The sequence below is a fragment of the Antechinus flavipes genome, chromosome X (assembly GCF_016432865.1).
Source record: "Antechinus flavipes isolate AdamAnt ecotype Samford, QLD, Australia chromosome X, AdamAnt_v2, whole genome shotgun sequence".
In the NCBI taxonomy this organism is placed as follows: Eukaryota; Metazoa; Chordata; class Mammalia; order Dasyuromorphia; family Dasyuridae; genus Antechinus; species Antechinus flavipes.
In genome coordinates this window covers 69,274,687-69,294,595 of record NC_067404.1, presented here as the reverse complement: position 1 = coordinate 69,294,595, position 19,909 = coordinate 69,274,687, and the positions used below count along the sequence as shown (strand labels likewise).

Sequence of the window (19,909 nt, the reverse complement as noted above, 5' to 3'; positions counted from 1 at the left end):
TAACAGCCAAATTACATATATATGAAATAGCTATACTTGGACTGATTCTGCCAAGCTATCCAGTGATAAGATTTAAATGTAGGTATTTATTCTTGACTGATTCTGAGTCCATCTTATCACTTTAATGTATGTCTTACCATGCATTATCATGTACTCATAATAAATGTGGCCCTTATCAAAAATCTCTGCACTTTAAGATGATTTTTTCTGCTCTTACCCTAATCCTTCCCTCTGATTTCAGATTATTAAAATCTTTCCTTTTCCAGGTTAATTTCTTCACCTATATTCCACATTCCTTCTACGGGACTTGAAGTCTCAAGTAGCCTCTCCTACTAGTACTTCCCATTTTTCCTTGACTGACTCCTTCCCTTCTACTTTCAAATGTGCCCAGGTTTCCCTCCCTGCCATCATCTTAAAAAAAAAAAAAGAAAGAAACAACTTCTGCTTGATTCTGAACCACTGCTCAAAAATAAAAAGAAAGCAAGAATTTATTAGACTTTTGCTGTATTCTAAACATTGTGCTAAGTGCTCATTTCATCATTTAATTATTGTCTACTTAAGCCCTCACCCCAGTTTGGGCTTCTGCTTTCTACTACTCTGCTGAAATTGCTTTCTTGAACTCCACTAATGACCCAAATCCAAGGCTAGTCTCTCATTTTTCTTTCATTTTTCTATATCTGAAGCATTTGAGGGAATTGATGACTTTCTTCTGGAAAGTCTTTCAGGTCTTGGACTTAGTTATATAGCACTATTTGGTACTCTCCTCCTGTCTTATTCAGCAATTCTGCCCTATTTCATTTTCTAGACTCTTTTCCCCTCTATTGAATGTGAGCATATCCTAATGACCAATGATAGAATCTCTGCTCAGCCCCAACATTATTTCTCTTGAAGGTCTTATTCATTATCAGAACAACTATAAAAGGATACAGATTAGGTATAAGGTTAGAGACTAGACCTCTGATTTTGTTGGTATAGCAAACCACTGACTCCCTACCACAACTAGAATCAATTAAAAATGAGAAATTTAAAGCCCTTCACAGCATGATTACAACCTGACATTTCTTCTTCTGACATTATTCTCCTTCACGTACTCCTAAGTCCAGGCAAATTAGCCTCAGCTGCTTCTCACATACAACATTCTAGCTCTTGCCAGTCTCTCCTTGCATAGGCTCTCTCCAAGCTTAGAATGCACTCCCTTATCTTCACTTATTTGAATTCCTAATTTTCTGTCCAACTCAATTCAAATGTTGCTCCCTACATAATCTCTGCAAGTGTTCATGCCTTCCCTGTAAAATGATCTGGCATTTACCCTTTCCATGTTGTGTTTATCAGTATATGTGGTCTTTCTTGCTAATAGAATGGAAGCCCTTTGAGGAAAGGGATGATTTCTTTTTGTCTTTGTATCCTAAGCACTTTTACTGTATGTAGCATGAAGTAGGTACTAATGAACACTTGTTAAATGATTGGACAATTAAAAAAGAGACATCATTCTGACTTAAGCACAACTGCATGAATAAAAGCCTTCAGCCATGGCAGGATAACTCAAAGAAAAAGAAAAAGATGCAAATATATAGGATATATATTTTACCAGTATAGATCCCAGTACATCTATGACTTACTAGGTAAATCCTATAGAGCTGCCAGGGATGTGAACAGATTAAATGACTTGTCTAAAATTATATGGCTAATTATATGACTAATCCTATCAGAGATAGGATTGGAGACTAGGTCCTTCCTAACTACAAATATCAGTATTCTAGTCATTCAGTAATGTTGCCACAGAAAGGTAATAAAAATAAAAGCTAATCTAAAAAGAGCAAATGGAAAAGAAATTCACTGTACTAATAATTGTCATGATCAGTTTGACTTATACATGAGAATCCATTCGTTAGCTAGACTAGACCAGGGCAATCAACATCATTATCAGAATGGATGCTTATCTGGAGATAAATTTTTGTTTTCGCCCATGTGAAGTATATCTTCTCTATTTTTATTTATTTATTTTTCAAAAAATTGTACTTAAAATAAAAATTTTTAAATGAATCATTAGATAATGCTGTTGTTAAAAAGAAGTTAAACAGTTCCTTCCTTTCTATGTGCTAGGCCAGTTGTGGGAGAAAGAATGGTACATCATTTTCAGGGTCTACTCTTAGGATTTCATATGGAAAGAAAAATCATATATTTCCTTCCATGAAATAAAAGGAACCACTACCATATTTCATATTTCACACATAAATGAGATCAATTATACTCAGAATACTAGATAAGGCAGATATAGCACATATTTAAAACATTTTCCCAGCAGGACTCATTTTAATTGGAATCCAAGATGTATTTTTTCCCAGTCTTTATTTATGTACCTTAGAAATAATCCTACCAGAATAACTGAAATATTTTGTAAGCAATTGCTCTTGTCTCCCCAAAAGACATCAGATTGGAAAGGACTTCAAAAAGTATAAAGCAATGTGAAAACAAAGTAATAAAGAGAATAGGATATGATACCATTACTGGTTCCTTAAATTTTTGTTGTACCTATCCTAAGAATTTTAGACAACTTTTACCGAAGCCCATTCCCTGCCCCCAACCCATCAAGGCAGATTTTATTCTTCTAAACCTTGAAGGTTACTTAGATTTCATCCAACAGTTAGATAATGTTGGACAACTATTACTAAATTCTGATTAAGATAAATAGCTTCACACCAGGTAACACCCATTTCCATTTCAACAGGAAGTAAAATAATTGATGATTGTATAACACTTAAAAATATCAAGTCAAGTGTCTATACTGAATAATGACAGTGGCTTTTCTGTCCTCCTGAGGTCAAACATAGAGAGGATACATCTCCAAGAAAGTGAAAATGTCAATGAACATTCCTTTCTTACAAAGGAATTTCCAACAAAAACATAGACAAAAGATAAAGGGCTAGGGAAACTTTTCAGGACTGCCACTAGAAAACATTCCCTTTCTCCACAAAATACATACGCCTCATTTTAATTTTTCTTATCATGAAGCAGACTATATTTGTGCTTTCTACATAGAATTAGAACCTTTAAGATTTAATTATGAATTCTGTCCCTCATGAATAGGAAAAGATGATTTCTCAATTTTCAAAGTACATCTGTCAAGGTATGATTTAGACATTAACTACATTTGATGATCCCTGATTTTCACTATCTTTTCCTATGGTCATGAAATTAATAATTATGATTTTTTTTAATATAAGAGGGAAATATTTTGAATGGGGCAGCTTTTGTAAGATAATACTTATATGAACATACATTATATATACCAGAGCCAGAAAATTCTGTTATTATTTGAAGTAATTATATCACAGATTTTTGTGCTTAGTCAAAAGTATTCAAAAGCATTTTGTGGTCTTAATCTCCTGATATGGTCAATAGATGTTTATGTTTAACCTTGATGCTTGTTATTTATATTGAGTATATCATAGGCATGTAAAATATAATAAGGCATGAAACCCAGGGAAATTGTTTTGATACTTTATGGGAAATGATTCAAAAAGATATGCAGCAGACTGGCATGTATAAAAAGAACATGAGTTGCAAAGGTAAGTGATCAAAGAATAAGAACATCATTCAGAAGAAATGCAAAAAAAGTTCTAAATATAAAAACGCAACATTCAAATTAAACTTTGAGGTTTCACTTCACACCCATCAAATTGGCAAGCACGATAAAAGACAAAATAAGAGAATGCTGGATGGGATCTAGAAAATTATATAGAGATGTGAATTGGTATAATAGTTCCAGGAAATAATGTTCAATTATTTCATCAATCTGTTGATATCTTTCAATCCAAAGATCCCATTATTGGGCATAAACCCCAAGAAGGTCAAAGTCAGAAAGGCCCTCAATATTCATAGCAGCACTTTCAATGTTAAGAAAAAAGTGGAAAAAATGGATGCTCATTGATAGGAGAATAACAGCATGATATATAACATATGAACATAACTAAAGTGTGTTCCTCTATGAGAAATGACAATATGAGGAATTAAGAAAAACCTGTTAACTGATGCACAATAGCCAGGGTAAGATTATGTACAATGTATTCAAAAGAAAAACAACTGAAGAAGACAGGTCAATTCAAATTAAACAGAATGAGCAATATTGGTCTGGGAGAACAGATGAAATATTCTCCTTTTTGGAGAGATATATGGGGACTACCTATGTGGAACAGTGCATATTATTTTTAGGTGTGGTTACTTTATTAGCTTTGCTTATCTTTTTTTTGTTACAAAGGAGTTTACGGAGTGACTTTCAACTCAGGTTATGTGAATTAGGGTATATTCACACATTGCACTATGAAAATGATTATTTAACCACTCTATCTTAAGTATCTGAAATTCTGAAAGCTGACATCATTTCACATTTATGACACTTTCTGAACATACCAGCATGTACCTCCTACATTCTATGTCAGTAACTAGCATTAATATGCCCTCTTGGTTTTTTACTACTCACTGACTAAATCCTATCTAGAAGGTTCAGAGCAAACTTTGCCTCAATTTGCCAAGGTAGGACAGTTGCTAATTGGCAAATTGGTAGACTGGAACTCCATTGGTGTGCACTTTAACAGGATCGTTCTTAAGCTTCCTAATTGGATTGAAAACCTTCAGACTCTGACATTTCCAGGTACAAATGTAACCTTGCCTTCTCAACTCAATTTTTTAATCATGTGAAGAACAGTCTGAAGAAGGAATCAATTGATTTACTTTATACTTAGTGCTGATCCTCTATTCATATTATTATTGTAAGTAGATTTAATTGTCGTAATAATATCTGTGGATAATCTGAATTCTGATGGGGTATGTCTTTTCCACTGGGTTCAAAATTTAGTAGCCAATGTAAAGTTTCTATACACAGGCATTTTACTAAGTACATTGCTGATAGGCAATAATAGTCTTGTTACATACAGAGACCTTTGTCCATCAAAAATGTATTGAAGGCAGCAGCTAGGTGGCGCAGTGGCTAGAGCACCAGCCCTGAAGTCAGAAGGATCTGAGTTCAAATTCGACCTCAGACACTTAACACTTCCTAGCTATGTGACCCTAGGCAAGGCATCTAACCCCAATTGCCTCAGCAAAAAAAAAAAAAAAGTATAATTTTTTCTTGTATCCACAGAACTGCTGCTATGGCACAGTTTAAGGTATAACTTAACATTATGTCTTGCCATTATTCTTCCATAATCAGTATTATAATACAGACTTCATATTTGTAATTGGTTTGGGGTTTCTTGCCTTCTCATTGGATAGAGCAGAGATTGCAGGTTAGATAATCTGGAGCTAAAAATAAAGTAAAATTAATTGAAAAATAATATGGACTGAGTTTTCTATATTCAATCACTCAACAAACATTCATTAAACATCTCCTATGTGCCAGATGCTGTTGCTATAAGGACAAAAATAAAAGCTGTACTTTCAAGAAGCTTCTCAGGGAGACAATAAGTAAACACATAAATACAGTATATGGAAAGTATACACCAAATAGATACAAGGTAATGGGAGAGTACTAGTAGATAGAGTTCATCAAGAAATCTGGTGTTTGAGGAAATCAGAGATTTAAAGGAAAATGGAGGTTCTAAGAAATGGAGGAGAGGAAGTACTGCTTTCCAGTCACGAAGGAAAACTTGTACAAAAGCACAAAGAAAATAGATTGTTATAATGTGGAGCAAAACAAGACCAGTTGGGCTGATCTATAAAATGTGTGAATGGGAGGAATGTTTAACATGCATTAATTTGGATCCAGAACTGGAAGGGTTTTAAATGACAGAGGGAAAGTGGAAAGTTAAAGGTCATTCTGATATTGGGAAGTTGAGTGATTGGAAGGATTGTCCAGGCTTTGGCAGAAATAGTCTGAAGATGGATGAGTTTGGGTGAAAAGATGAGTTTAGCGTGTGTCTTACTGAGTCACAGACATAGATGGGATATCCATTTTTAACTCAAGAGTTAGATTAGGCTGCATATATAGATCTGGAAGTCATTGACATTAAAATGGCAATAGGACAAGAAGAACTGATGTGATCACCAAGTGCTAGAATGTTGAGAGAAGAAAAAAGAGGGTGCAAAATAGAACTTGTAGGCGTATCCACGGTTAATGGGTATGAACACTTAATGCAGGGCCAGGCATACAGTAAGTGCTAAATAAAATGCTTGACTTGACTTGGAAGAAGTATGAAGATCCAGGGAAGGAGACTGAGAAGACCAGCACAACCAGAAGAAAGCAGTGTTATGAAAACCCAGAGAGAAAAGAATACCTAAGAGAAGGTGATTAAACAGTGTCAAATATTTTTTTAAAAAGAGCTCAAAAAGGATAAAGATTGAGAAAAGCAATCTAGCAATGAAGAGATCATTGACTTTGGATAGAACAGTCTGAATTGAGTATTGAGATGAGAAGACAGACTTCAGGAGGTTAAGAAGAGTAAGAGGAGAGGAGGTAGTGGAATTCTATAGACAGCTTTTTCAAGTAAACTGGATGAGAAAGGGAGGGGAAAAATAGAATGACAGCCATGGTGAGTTCTAGAGAGAGTTTTTTAAGGGTGGGAAAGATTTAGCTGTGTTTACAGGCCATTTTATACAGCATCAAAAATAGCAAAATAAGTGAATTCCTCTCATCTTTTTCTTTTAGTTAAAAATATCTTCAGGTGGAAATCACTTTCAGAGGTTAAGAAAAATGTAAAAGAAAAACTAAAAATACTAGCTTCTTTGTAACTAACTTCTCCATCTTCAGAATGATGCTTCTCATAGAATACAAACCAATCTTTTTTTACATAGAGATTTTTATATATGTGCTGCAAGGTCTTTTAAAGTCTCTTAAAAGTAAAAAATATACAAAGTTTGCATGACAACCTTGATGTCCCACCATAATTTTCTGCTGAAAAAAGTCATTAGGAAAAAATAACTTAGAGATAAGAATTGGAAAATAAGAGAGAGCTGATGCTTTCAAACATAGAGAAAGAACATAGACTCACTACACATGGTGTTCAAACCTGTGAAAATAATCTTTTTCCTTTAAGTTTTCTGAGGCAAAAACTACCTGAAGTTCCAGTTGCCTTTTCCTACACTATCTCAGCAGACCTACTCTTAAAAAAGACAGAAGTCCTAGAATCGCAATAAGAATTCACACTATAGCAAATATTTCCGACCATTATGTGATTGACAAAGGGAATTTCACCTTGTGTTACAGTTGGATCATACATATTATCTGAAATGAAAGTTTTCAAACTCATCAGTGACCCATTTTTGTAATTTCTTCCAGCTTGATGATAGACTGGCTCAATGTGTCTAACTTCAGTGAAGAGAAAATTTGTTCCTGCTTCTAAATGCTATTATCTTATCAGATACAGTTTTTCAAAGCTTTTCTGTACCACTTGTGATGGAGAGACTGGGATTGTTTGTTAGATTCATTATAGCTAAACTTAAGGAAAGAAAAGCACAGCACAAATTGTGGCTTTCACTGGAGGGAACAAAACATATCAAAGAATTCTGTGCCTTGGCTTCATTAAGAAAACAATCAAAGAAACAGAAACAACTGAATTCATTTGTGAATGCTGATGCCTAATGTAAAGCAACCTTGACATATTTCTCCTCAAATGCAGATAGATAAGGCTGTACAAGAACTTTTGAAAGCTCTCTTTAATTAATTCCCTAGGTTTGATATTCATTGATAATCAATATTGCCACACTCATTTGTCCTATTTTCCCTTCCACATATCACATACAACACAATTTGCTTCAAAAAAATCATAATAAAGAAGGGCTTTTAAAGGATACTGACTATTTCTCATCAATACACAAATGCTAAGAAGAGTATCTAGAAATAGTTCTCATTTACCCATTTTACTCTCTGCTATAAAAATAAAGTATAATATGTCTACATTTCTCTTTCTAGTCTCATTTTCACCATATTGTATGACTTAGAAAAGATTTCCATGAGCCAAAGTAAGAGAATGAATTTCTGCTCTGAAAATGGCACTCTCATTTCTTTGGGTGGGAAAATACCTTGCTTACTTTTGAAAGATGCTTGGGTATTATGGCTTTGTCCAAACGAAGGCTTCAATTCCATGCTCCATTAGCATTACAAGTTACTTATTAGATCCCGAAACATTTTATTGCTCTGTATCTGGTCTTGATTACTTATAGTCCTATGAATCTCATAGAGTTTAGGACAATGCCATAACCCTATTTTTTTTTAACAAATTATTCAATGATATTCTACATTAACACAGGAAGTACCATACTGCCATCTACAGACAGGATTGTCCCCAATAGAATCATTCAACATTCAACATTTTTCCCATAACTCATAGTTAATTCTGATTCTCTATATCTAATATCAGTTCAACATAATCTATAAGTTGCAATATTTGAGAGTAGAGTTGTTTATCTTTTAAGGCTAGACAACCTTATAATGCTTTAGTTAAAGTCAAAACAGCTTTTAAAAAAGTAAAGGAAAATGCCAAATTCCTCTAGGAACTTGGAGTTACCTGTCGGGGATGAATGGTGGCTGTAGTCTTGATGGTTCCTTGACAGCTACAGTCAGAAATGCTGTATGGATCTGAGCCGCTAGAGGAACATTTGGAAAGAGAGTCACAGGACAGCACAAAAGTGTTGTCCACGGGCAGCACCTGGATGCCATGGTGCTTTGAATGCATGGGAGTCTCAGGCTCAATATGGAAGGTTGGCTGAGGAGATGTAGCTTTGTAGTGTTGGGCCAAATCAGGACCATCAGGCTTAAAAGTAGAAGAATGGGTACCCCAGTTGTACTTCGCCATGGTGTCTTCTTCAATATCAATGACAACATCTAAGGAGGTAGTGACCTCCTCCTCCTCATTTTCTAGCTCCTCATTCCCAGATTCGGCAAAGGAGACGAGGTTAAGGATGACATTATTAGGGCCACTATTGTTGCTTGTACTAATTGTTATTGCCTCGCTGTTTTCTGGATTTGGAGTAACCCATTCTGAATTCTGCTTTCTTGCCCCTTTGAGGCGCGGGAAACGGCGGCATCGTAGAAGAGCAGCAATAACGATGGTCAGGACGGCAGTCATGGAACCAGAAATGATGGCAATGATGTACTTGATATATTCGCTGCTTGAAGGGCTTGCAACATCAGTCTTTCGAACTTTATGGGTCACTGATCTTCCCCGATTTCTGCGTAGCAGTTCATCGACGAAAGTAGAATTGTACAGAGTATCGTTCACAAATAGGTTTAAGAGTATTTTGCTATTCATAGAGTCAGGTTGTCCTAAGTCCCTAGCTTTGATCAACAGCTTGTGTAAACCTTGGTCTGCAGGAATAAATCTAGATTTCAGGGTTATGTTCCCTGATGCTCCTTCCATTTGAAACAATTTCTTTTTGTTTCCCCCTTCGATATGGTAACGGATTTCAGCATTCATGCCAGTGTCCTCATCAATAGCCATTACTACGTACAAAAGTGTGCCAATTTCAGTAGCTAATGGAACAAACTCGAAAGTGTAGTTGGTAGGAGGCAAGATGAAAACTGGTTTGTTGTCATTAATATCTACTACGTTGATGGTCACCTTGGCAGATGAAGAGCGTGGCACCTTGCCTCCATCTGTGGCCATTACTATGAAACTGTAAGACTCTTGTTTCTCTCTATCAAAAGATATATTGGGTCGGATGACTCCGTGGATTGAATCAATGATGAAGCTACCATTGTTATTTAGAATGGTGAGAGTGATAACTCCATTTTCTCCAGCGTCAGGATCAGTTATGGTGATGAGTCCCACTGTGCCATGTTTGGGCAGGTTTTCTGGGACATAGAAGTTGTATTCACTGTGGGTGAAAGTAGGGCTGTTGTCATTTTGATCAAGGACTGTTACAGTCACTGTAGCATTGGACTGCAGGTGAGGCACCCCATTGTCCCTTGCAGTGACTGTGAAGGTATATTTATCTTTCGTTTCTCTATCCAGTTGTTCCACTGCTGACAGAATGCCTGTACGATTATCCAGGCTGAAAGCAGAGGGAGGTTCACCAGCTAACAGGTAAGTGATCTCTCCATTCTTTCCAGTGTCTGCATCAGTTGCGCTAATTTTTGTCAGCTGAGCACCAGGAGCATTGTTCTCTGGGACAGAAATCCCTATGCTGGACTGGCGGAAGATGGGTGCATTGTCATTTTCATCTTTGACTTTGACAAAAACAGAAGTCGTATAATTCAAAGGAGGTTTGCCAGCATCTGAAGCCATCAATTTTACTTCATATTCTTTTGTAGTCTCATAGTCTAGGAAAGAGGAAGTCTCCATCAGGAATTGATTTTCAAAAACTGGCCTTAATCTGAAAGGAACATCATACTCTGTGAAACAGGTCACTCTACCATTACGGTCAGCATCTTTGTCTATTAGTGTAATTAGGGCAATTTTAGTGTTGAGTGCAGCATTTTCTGACAAAAATACAGTCCCGTTGGTCGTATCGATGATGTATCTGACGTCAATTATTGGGGGGTTGTCGTTGACATCGGTGACATTGACTATTACCATGGCCCTAGCTGGCATTGGACCTCCATCGGTTGCTACAACCATCAACTTATGAATAGGTGCCTGCTCCCTGTCCAAGGGCTCCTTGACAGTAATGAGGCCAGTGGTATTGTTGAGACTGAAAAGCTTTCTAGCAACCTGGTTCATCAGATTGCTGAAGAAGTATTGGATCCGTGCATTTGCACCCACATCAGCATCAGTGGCATGGAGCTGATAGACTGAAGAGCCCACAGGAGCATTTTCAGGGATGGCAACTTCAACCTCTGTCTCCTGAAAGATGGGACGGTTGTCATTCATGTCAATCACAGAAACTTGCAAAATGGCTGTGCTGGACCTTGTAGGTGACCCACCATCTTCGACTTTCAATTTCATCACATACATGTCTTTCTCCTCCCGATCCAGCATCTTTTGGACAATTAGTTGGGGCCATTTTTCTCCCTCAGGTGTTTCAATGACATCAAGCCCAAAAACATCTAAACCCTAGAAGATACGAAGATGAAGATTTTTATTGTACAATTAGATTTTAAGAGTCCCAATATAATTTCAGTAGACAAATACACTCAAGCAAATGGTATTAACAATATTATCACAAATTTAGTTTCATGTGATGAATCAAGCAATCAAAAAGAAGTTATAATAATTTAAATGTTATAAGTTCTACCATAATTCTTTGTTCTCTATGACTGTCATTACCATTAAAAATATCATGCAAATATGTAAGCATTTTGTTGTAGGCCAATAAAATTTTTTAATTAAAATATCTTGTAGGTTGATTTGTCAATTAAAACATATTCATCAAAACCCACTTTGTTAAAAGCACCATACTGACAAGAATTTCAAAAAATTCCTATAAACCCTCAAGAGTACTTTGTTGCCTCTCATACTTTCACCCTTTTTATAAATGCATTTGTATTTCATCTTTCCTCTAACTATATTTTTAAGGACATAGGGATTATGCCATAATTATCTTTTGTCTGTAACCTAGGGCCTCAAATATAGCATGTACTCAATAAATGTTTGCTTAATAAATTGATAGAATACCAAGATTTTCAGTCTTTTCCCATTTTCAAAATGGAAAGGTTCTTTGATGTCATCAATCCAAGTCTTCCAGATTACACGTAAGAAAAGATTTGATGGCTTGCTAGCTAGTGGTAGGATCAGAGCCAGAACCCCCATGTACGTTTCAAAAAATCTTTCCTAAAGTCACAGAGTACATTTCTGATCATTTAAACATATAATCTTTGATACAAGATAATATATCCACTTGATTCTGTACATTGTATAATCTGGATAAAATAGAGAGAGAGGATTCTGGGAAGATGGCAGAGTAGGTCAAGCAATTCCAGTGTCTTCAGATTTCCCCCACAAACAAAACAGAATAGCACCTCAGGGTGAACAAAGACCAGTGAAAAGCAAAAAAAAAAAATATATATATATATATATATATATGGGGAAAAATGGGTAATCTTCCTGGAACAAGCTGAGAAGACCCAAAGAAAGACCCCAGGAACCAAGGTTTAACCAGTGTGAAATGTAAACACATCCAGGCTAACTCCACAGAAACAATACTATAATACAAAAAGTAATTAAAGAAATTGTCCTGAAGTGTTAGAACAAGAAGAGAAAGTAGAAATAGAAAAAAAAATCTACTGATCATCACCTGAAAGAGATCCTTTGAGGAAAACCTACAGGCATATCAAAGCCAAATTTTGAAACATCCAGCTCAAGGAGAAAAGTGTGTCAGTCAGTATGTGGCAGAGGTGATGCTTTGGTCTAAGTCACAGGCTAACTCTATTTACAATACCATGCTAATGAAAGCATTGAGGGCAGAAAATGACTATAGAGAAGAGTGTAAAGGGGATTAAACCATACAAAGTTTAATTTGCAGCCAGTTTAGAGTAAGCACAAGAATCCTAAGGAGGAGCTCTGAAACGTTAAATGGCTTGGGTCAGTAAATATTCCCTCTCAATGCCTTACTGGATCATGATTTTAAAAGTTTTTAGAAAAGGTTACTTATTTAGAGGAGACTGATTTTGATTTTGAAGATTATGATGGGCAAAGTGTAAAATGAAGCCAGAAGATGAGAAAGGTACTTTGCGATATTTTTGAAATGAGTGATTTATTATTCTGAATATTTTTTTAATTCTCCAGTGTTCATTTGTGGTAATAAAAGACAAATCCTGACATAGCAACAAAACCCAGCTATTCATCTGTGATTTGTGGATTAATCCTACAAACTATTATACATCTATGGTTAATTCCTAATACTGTTATGCCAGGATTTCACATGAGATACTACAAGATGGAAATTCAAATGGAGATATCAGTTCTTCAGGAAGTGTTAGAATGGCTAACTTTATTCTGATTATTTTCTATATCATTATCTGTATTCTTCAATGCATCAGTAGTCCACACCTTCTTGCATCTCCTCTCTTGCTATATGTAGGTCTTTGGTGTAATTAATACAAAGTTCCAAATAGGTGATAGAACTCAATTGTGCTTTAAACATTTAAACAGAATCATATATATGTCTTGATGAAAGTATTGGATATCTATTATGAAACTAAAAGCGATGCTACCCAAACACAAACCCCTCAACTTTGCTTTCTTTCTTTTTTTGAATTTTGCATACAAGCTAAAGGTTGTATATTGATTATTATGGCATTACGTCATAAACTAAAACAAGCACTCTACAAAAATTTCTATTCATGTAAACTAATCTCCAAGTAGCATAACTTTAAATGCAATAAATGACAGGAGGCAAGGTTTCCCCTTAAATGCTGCTTAGAAATCTGCCTTAGGAACATTCCTGATATACAGCAAATGATAAATTTACCAAACTGAGAGATTATATTGAAAAAGGAATTTTTAGAATTTTCATCACCAAAACACTAAAATAATGTTTTAGTTGCCATTTTAAGTTATCATAATTTTTGTTTTTATGCTCTCTTCATAGAACTCTATGAATCTATTTATATTTTATGGCTGTTGTTTGTTTTCAGCCATGAGAACCCTTTGTACGCACTTTTGGGGTTTTCTTGGCAGAGATACTAGAGTTGTTGACCATTTCCTTCTCCAGCTCATTTCACAGGTGAGGAAATAGGCAAACACAGTGACTTGCCCAGGGTTACAAAGCTAGTAAGAGTATGAGGCCAGATTTGAACTAAGGAAGATGAAGCCCAGAACTCTATATACTGCAGAACTACCTCCCTGCCCTGTACATCCTTACAAGGGTTTATATGATACTATTGAATAAATACACAAAATGTAAAGTCCCAATCCTAGGATTGGAACCTCATGTCCCACCCTACACCTAAACAGAAATCCCCTCTATGGAACATCAGACAAATGATCTTCTACATTTCATCTAAAGGATCCCATTGAAGGGAAACCCATTGTCTTCACTTTGTTAGAAAGATTTTCCTTATCAGAGGGAACCTAAATCTGCCTCTCTGAAAAGTCCTCTCATCAATCCTAGTTTTCCCCTCTGAGATAAGATTAGGTGAGGATTAGAAAAATTTCCTAAAAATCTTTTTCAGTAAAGACAACATAATAGATCTCTCTTTTTTTACTTTTTATTATTCCATCAGATTTATGCTAGTCTTAGGCAGAATAACTGTTACTTTTTTTTACTAATTTTAAATTAAATTACTAATTAACAAAAGCTGAATAACTAAGTCTGCTAATCAGACATAAGATGACACTATGTGGGATAATGGAAGATGATAGAGAACTAATAGAAATCTTGCCTTTGGTTATAACCTGGAACTGTGTGTTGAGGGAAAAATTGAAACCATATAATTAAGGCACAGAAGGCAATCAATTTAAAAGTGTCAAGATTTGCTCATAGCATCAGCTCTAAGTTTACTTCCTTTTGGGGGGTGTCTTCTTAGGAACTGTATTTCATTTTACTCATCCATATGTGTTGCTAAATTTCTTCTAAATATTTATTTTAAATTACTTTTGAACTGTCAGCTAAATGCAAAGTTAACATTTTTAAATGTGAAAAATCTACCTATATTGAAAGTACACTAGAGGCAGTTAGGTAGTGTAGTTGATAGAGTACCAGCTCTGAAGTCAGGAGGACCTGAGTTCAAATCTAGTCTCAGACACTTAACACTTCTGTTGTGTGATCCTGGGCAAGTCAATTAACCCCAATTGCCTCAGAAAAAAAAAAAAAGACATAAAGAAAGAAAAAAAGTACATTATTAGAGAACTACTCACCTATGTACTCTTAAAAATATTAATAAATTGGTTAGCAGCTCTAGTTCTTATAGTATTATCCTGATACTGAGACTACTTTCTGTCAATTTTCAGTCAAGATATCACTGATCTGATAATTGTGGACAACTAATTTTGGGTCAAGGTTTTAAGAAACTGTGATTTAGGCACACACATTTGCTCCACCTATGTAGATCTCAATCTGTCTACGTTTCAATTTTGGTGACTTTTGCCAGAAGTAGGTGTATTTTTCATTAAAGGCTTGCAACCACTTCACAAAGGACATCCTAGAAGTATCACTTAGCACAGTTTTACAGATAAGGAAACTGAGATTTAGGAGTGTAGAATGATTAGTCCATGCATAGCCAGATAATAAGTACTAGAGACAGGAGATGACCCCAGATCTTCCAGCTGTAAAACCTAGTACTCGATCTGCTCTGCCATGTGGCATCACAAAGACACGTGGACAAATTAGCATTTAGTGCAAAACTTGCCTTTTTTCATTTTCTTACTTTCAACATATGTCTACTAATGGGAAAAGTTACCATGTTCTTATAGCAAATCCTAAACTATTTAAAAGTGAACTAGAATCCAATTTTAGTTATTTTACCAAATTGCAATTATAATCCTATGCATTATTTCCAAACAGATGACCCCCTTTTAAACTAGTGTCAATGATAACCATTTAATTTACAGCCATGTCAAAATTCTATGGTATTCCAAAGGATGGCTAACTTCACATATCAGATTGCTATCATCAACCAAAACTATGTACCTACAATGAAAGACATATTTATACTTGGAATTTTCAAGGAATACAACAAATTCCCAGTACAGATATATACATATATATTTCTAGTCCTGCATATTTAGAGCTAGATGGACATAAACCTATTAGCTAGACTTCCTGTCCCCCCAAAATTTCTCCATGGCCATGATGACTGAAATTTCCAACTGATTCACTCATTTAGGTTAAACATTAAAAGTTTTTAAAATGAAAAGGAAAGGTGGATAACACATTAAACTTTTACTGGCCATTAAGGAATACTTAAGCTTGAAATAACCTATAAGAACATGAGCTTGCCCTATAAGCTCAGGGACAAAAAGGAACCAGGCATGGAACAATTGAGTTTTGGTGGGATAATGGGAAGAAGATAGCAAAGCAAAGGATAGGCCCAGAGCATGGAAAGTGGCCCAGTGATGAGTAAGGATACTAAGGCAAGAGAAAGAGATATGAAAGAGCAAATCTAAACATAACATCTACTTCAGAATAACACCTCCTAAAAAGACGTTATGACATTGTCTGCCACAAAGTTGCTTGCCTCATTTATTCTTATTGAGAAAACCAAAAAAATATTTTTAAAGAAACAGAGAGAGGACAGAATATGTTCTACTAAGGAAAAGAGAGGATATGGGGGAAACACTGTAGCAAATATGACTTAGTTATGCTCAGGAAGTGATGAATGCTCTTAAAGTGATAAAACAACTCTAACTAAACAGCTCATCTACAGCTAACGTTCAAACTTTATACTCTCCAAAAGCACATTTACTTTAATAAAAATTAAAAAATATTTGTACTAGAAAAGGCTTTGGGGATGATTTATTTTTTAACTTCTTAAACTGTGGTTTGTGACCCCATATAGAGCCTCATAACTGAATGTGGGGGTCATGAAATTATGATTTGTTATCAGTAAATGTTTGATTTATATACATATTTTATATATCTATATACCAGGTGTCATCTAAAAATTTCTCAGATGAAAAGGGATCACAAGTAGAAAAAGTTTTAAAAACCCTGATCTAATCTCCCTCATTTTATAGACAAGAAAATCATAGCCTAGTGAGGTTAAACTATCATTAATATTTTTTATGATTATCCAATATTTGGAGAAGAACTGTGTAAGTAACAGTTTTCACATAAACCTTGAAATGGGTTTTCTGTCTCGGTTTTCTTTACATCTGAAAGAAAATGTAATTTGTAAATCCACAAACTATCTGCTTACTATGTGTTATTCATATCATGTAAAGTCACTTGACTTGAAAAACAAGATTTTGAAATGTTCATATAAGGCAGATAAAATAATTACCAGTGCCAGATTTGGACAATTTACAGCAAAGCTGCAGCAAAACACATATTTTTAAATAAATTACTATTTTATCACTTAAAGTGTCCAAGAGGTTGGAATAAATGTTGTCTGTTAGCAAAATGGAAAATTATGCACAAAAGAGAAAATTTTGCACAAAGGTCCTAGTACATTTGTAGATATATTAAAATTGTGGTGAGTATCCAAGAGAGTTGAATATAATGAATTCAATGGTTAGCTAAGGCTGATCCTCCTTTCTAAATGAAGCTCTTACAGAGAATGGCAATCGAACTCATGACTCCACCAAGTGGTTTACATCAGGATTAGCACAGAGGTGAGTTTCTTATAACTCATCCCCTTGTTTGGGGGAGGAAGAGGAAGAAATTGAGGACTACTAAAATCCATACTTTTAAGATCCAGTTAGAAATAGAATCTGCAAATCCTTGTTAGAACATATAGGGGCAGACAGACCATACTAGCCAAAGTACTTGTGGGAAGTATACTTCAGATATAAAGTCCCCAGTTAACCACTGCCTTCAAACCATCCAGCATTTCATGCATGAATGTTGACTTTTAAGTAACTTAATATCACCAAATAGATTAATTCATGTAGGTGTAAAATAGAATTTGACCTATTTAATCGTGCTTTTCTGGAGCAATGCTGACAAATACTAACTTTTATATGTGGACAGCATATTTGCAAAACAAATAAAGGTATCTTCATCCTTCACTCAAATGCATTCATGGGACTAGAAAGAAAAATAAATCTTTCTTTAGACCACAAGAACTCCATCTTTCACATAGATTCCACATGCTGATGGCAGTATTTATGATTTCTGACAGCTGAAGTACATAGATCTCATTTCTAGCAAAGGGTCAGGAAAATTTTATGGAATGTGAAATAATTTCTTATAATGCAAGTGTTTTTGTTTGTTTTTAATCTCCTTTGTGAGTTCAGATTTACAGATGAGTTTTGGAGGGATAAGCCTGGGGCAAAAACTACTAAAATAGGTTAAGATGATAAAGCCTTCTGAGACCTTTGTTCTTTGTAGGGATTTGGAGAATCCAGGAGGAGAAGTTTGGGTTGAATATTGACTTCTCAAGAGAAATATTTCAAATTTTGAGAAACAAGAAAAAAATATGTTTCATCAAATAAAAAGCTATCTTTTTAAAAATATATTGTTCTGGGAAAGGAATAGCTGAGCCACCCTACTAAACCTTTAACATTTTTGACATATGCATGTGTAAGACACCACTTTGGTGCTGATCAGGAGGTACTAAATAACACGGCACTTCCAGAGCTATAAATCTAGTACTGTTGCCCAGAAGAAGCATATAGTGCCAGTAAGTACTAAAAATAGTTCCAGAGAGATTGGATTCTAAAACTGATTAAATAAAGGCTGTTTACTGTGTTGTTCAGAGAATGCTGGGGAAAGACTAAAAATTTATTTCTCTGCTTTTCCACTGCTTGATTTATCAAGAACCAACCCAATTTTTTTCATTTTCTGTTTTGTCTACTATCCCTGACTGATCTACATCTAGGCCTAAGAAATGGAAGAAAAAGTATCCAGATGATAAACTGTTTTCCTCTTTCTCGAGAATACGACTACTTTCGAAGACTGCAGCAAAAAAAAGAAGGGGGAAAAATGATTCTCAGTGGAAATTTAGGGAGCGCTCCAGCAAATTACATTAAGTATACATCATATTCCTCATTAACATCTAGGAAAGGGGCTAGCAACATATTGTAAAAATCTCTAACTGGATGTAGTGAGATGACTTCCAATTCTATCTTTCAAAAGAAATTGTTCTCTCCAGAGTACCAATGATCTCTTAATTACCAAACTGATGGCCTTTTCTTAGTCTTCAGCATACTTGATATACTTCATTTGACACTGTTAACCACTTTCTCTTTCTTGGATACTCTCTACTCCCTCAGATTTTGTGACACTATTCTTTCCTGATGTGCCCCCTACTCATCAGACTGCTCTTTTCCTGCTTCCTTTACTGATTCATTGTTCATAATATGCCCACCAATTAGGGATGTTTCCCAAGGCTGTTTCCAAGTCCTCTCTTCTTTCTTGGTTACTTCATTAGTACCCATGGATAAATCCAGCTCCAGTCAATCTCGAGTTTCAATTTCATGTCATTGTCTGTTGGACTTTCCAATTTGGATGCTCTAGATGTCTCAAATTAAACCTATTTCAAACAGAATTCATTATCTTTCCTCCAAAACCCAAACTTCTTCAAAATGTTCTTATTTCTGTCCATGGCACCACCTTTCTTCCCATCCCTAAATTTACAACGTTAGAATAATCTGGAACAGAAGTGTCAGATTTTCTGCCAGCACTTCAGAGTGCAATGATAAGTAGATTAAAATGTTATTAGGAAAATAAAACATCAAAATGTTCATTTGTGGTTTTCTAAGGCTATATGATGGCTGGAAAGGATCCCTTTCTATTTGAGATGGACATCCCTAATCTTCAAATCCTCACTTTCCATCATCCCACTTGCATTACCAATTGCCAAATCATGCCATTTTAATCTCCAATACATCTATCACCTCTGGCCCCTTTTCTCTACCCAGAGTTACCGCTTGAGTTTAAGCCCTCCTCACTATTTTCCTTACAATATTGCAGGAGCTCCTCTGGTGTCTCTGTCTCAAATCTCTCTCTACTCAATCTATTACCCACTCAGCTGCCAAAGTGGTTTTCCTTAAATGTACATCTGTCCATGGCACTTCCTTCCTCATAGGATTACAGGATCACAAATTTAGAGCTTAAAGGTAGGTTTGTGCTGGAGCCAGCTCAAACTGGCTCACAAGAGCTTACTGTTAAATTTTCATTGTGAGCATTTATATTTCAGTAACTGTCGAACACTATAAATCAGGGCTTGATTTATAGATTTCTTAATAGTTTAGACATAATAAAGGGAAGACAAAAATGTTCAATTATATATATATATATATATATACTAAAAGTGCATCATGACTACATTTGTTTTTCAGGAGATCAGGTTGATAAGTATTTACCAGCACCCTCCTGGCTCAAAAGGACCTTAAAGTTCATGAAATCCAACCCCTTCCTTTTAGAGATGAAG

General features: G+C 35.4%; 1 protein-coding gene across 2 annotated transcripts in view; it reads right to left on the bottom strand.

Annotated features, from left to right (window-relative positions):
• PCDH11X (protocadherin 11 X-linked) overlaps positions 1-19,909 on the bottom strand; it is a 576,990-nt gene that overhangs the window by 489,056 nt on the left and 68,025 nt on the right. For both annotated transcript variants that reach the window (XM_051969012.1, XM_051969013.1), the window contains exon 4: positions 8,502-10,988. In XM_051969012.1, coding sequence (XP_051824972.1) covers positions 8,502-10,988 — 2,487 coding nt within the window. The remainder of the gene's footprint in view (positions 1-8,501; positions 10,989-19,909) is intronic.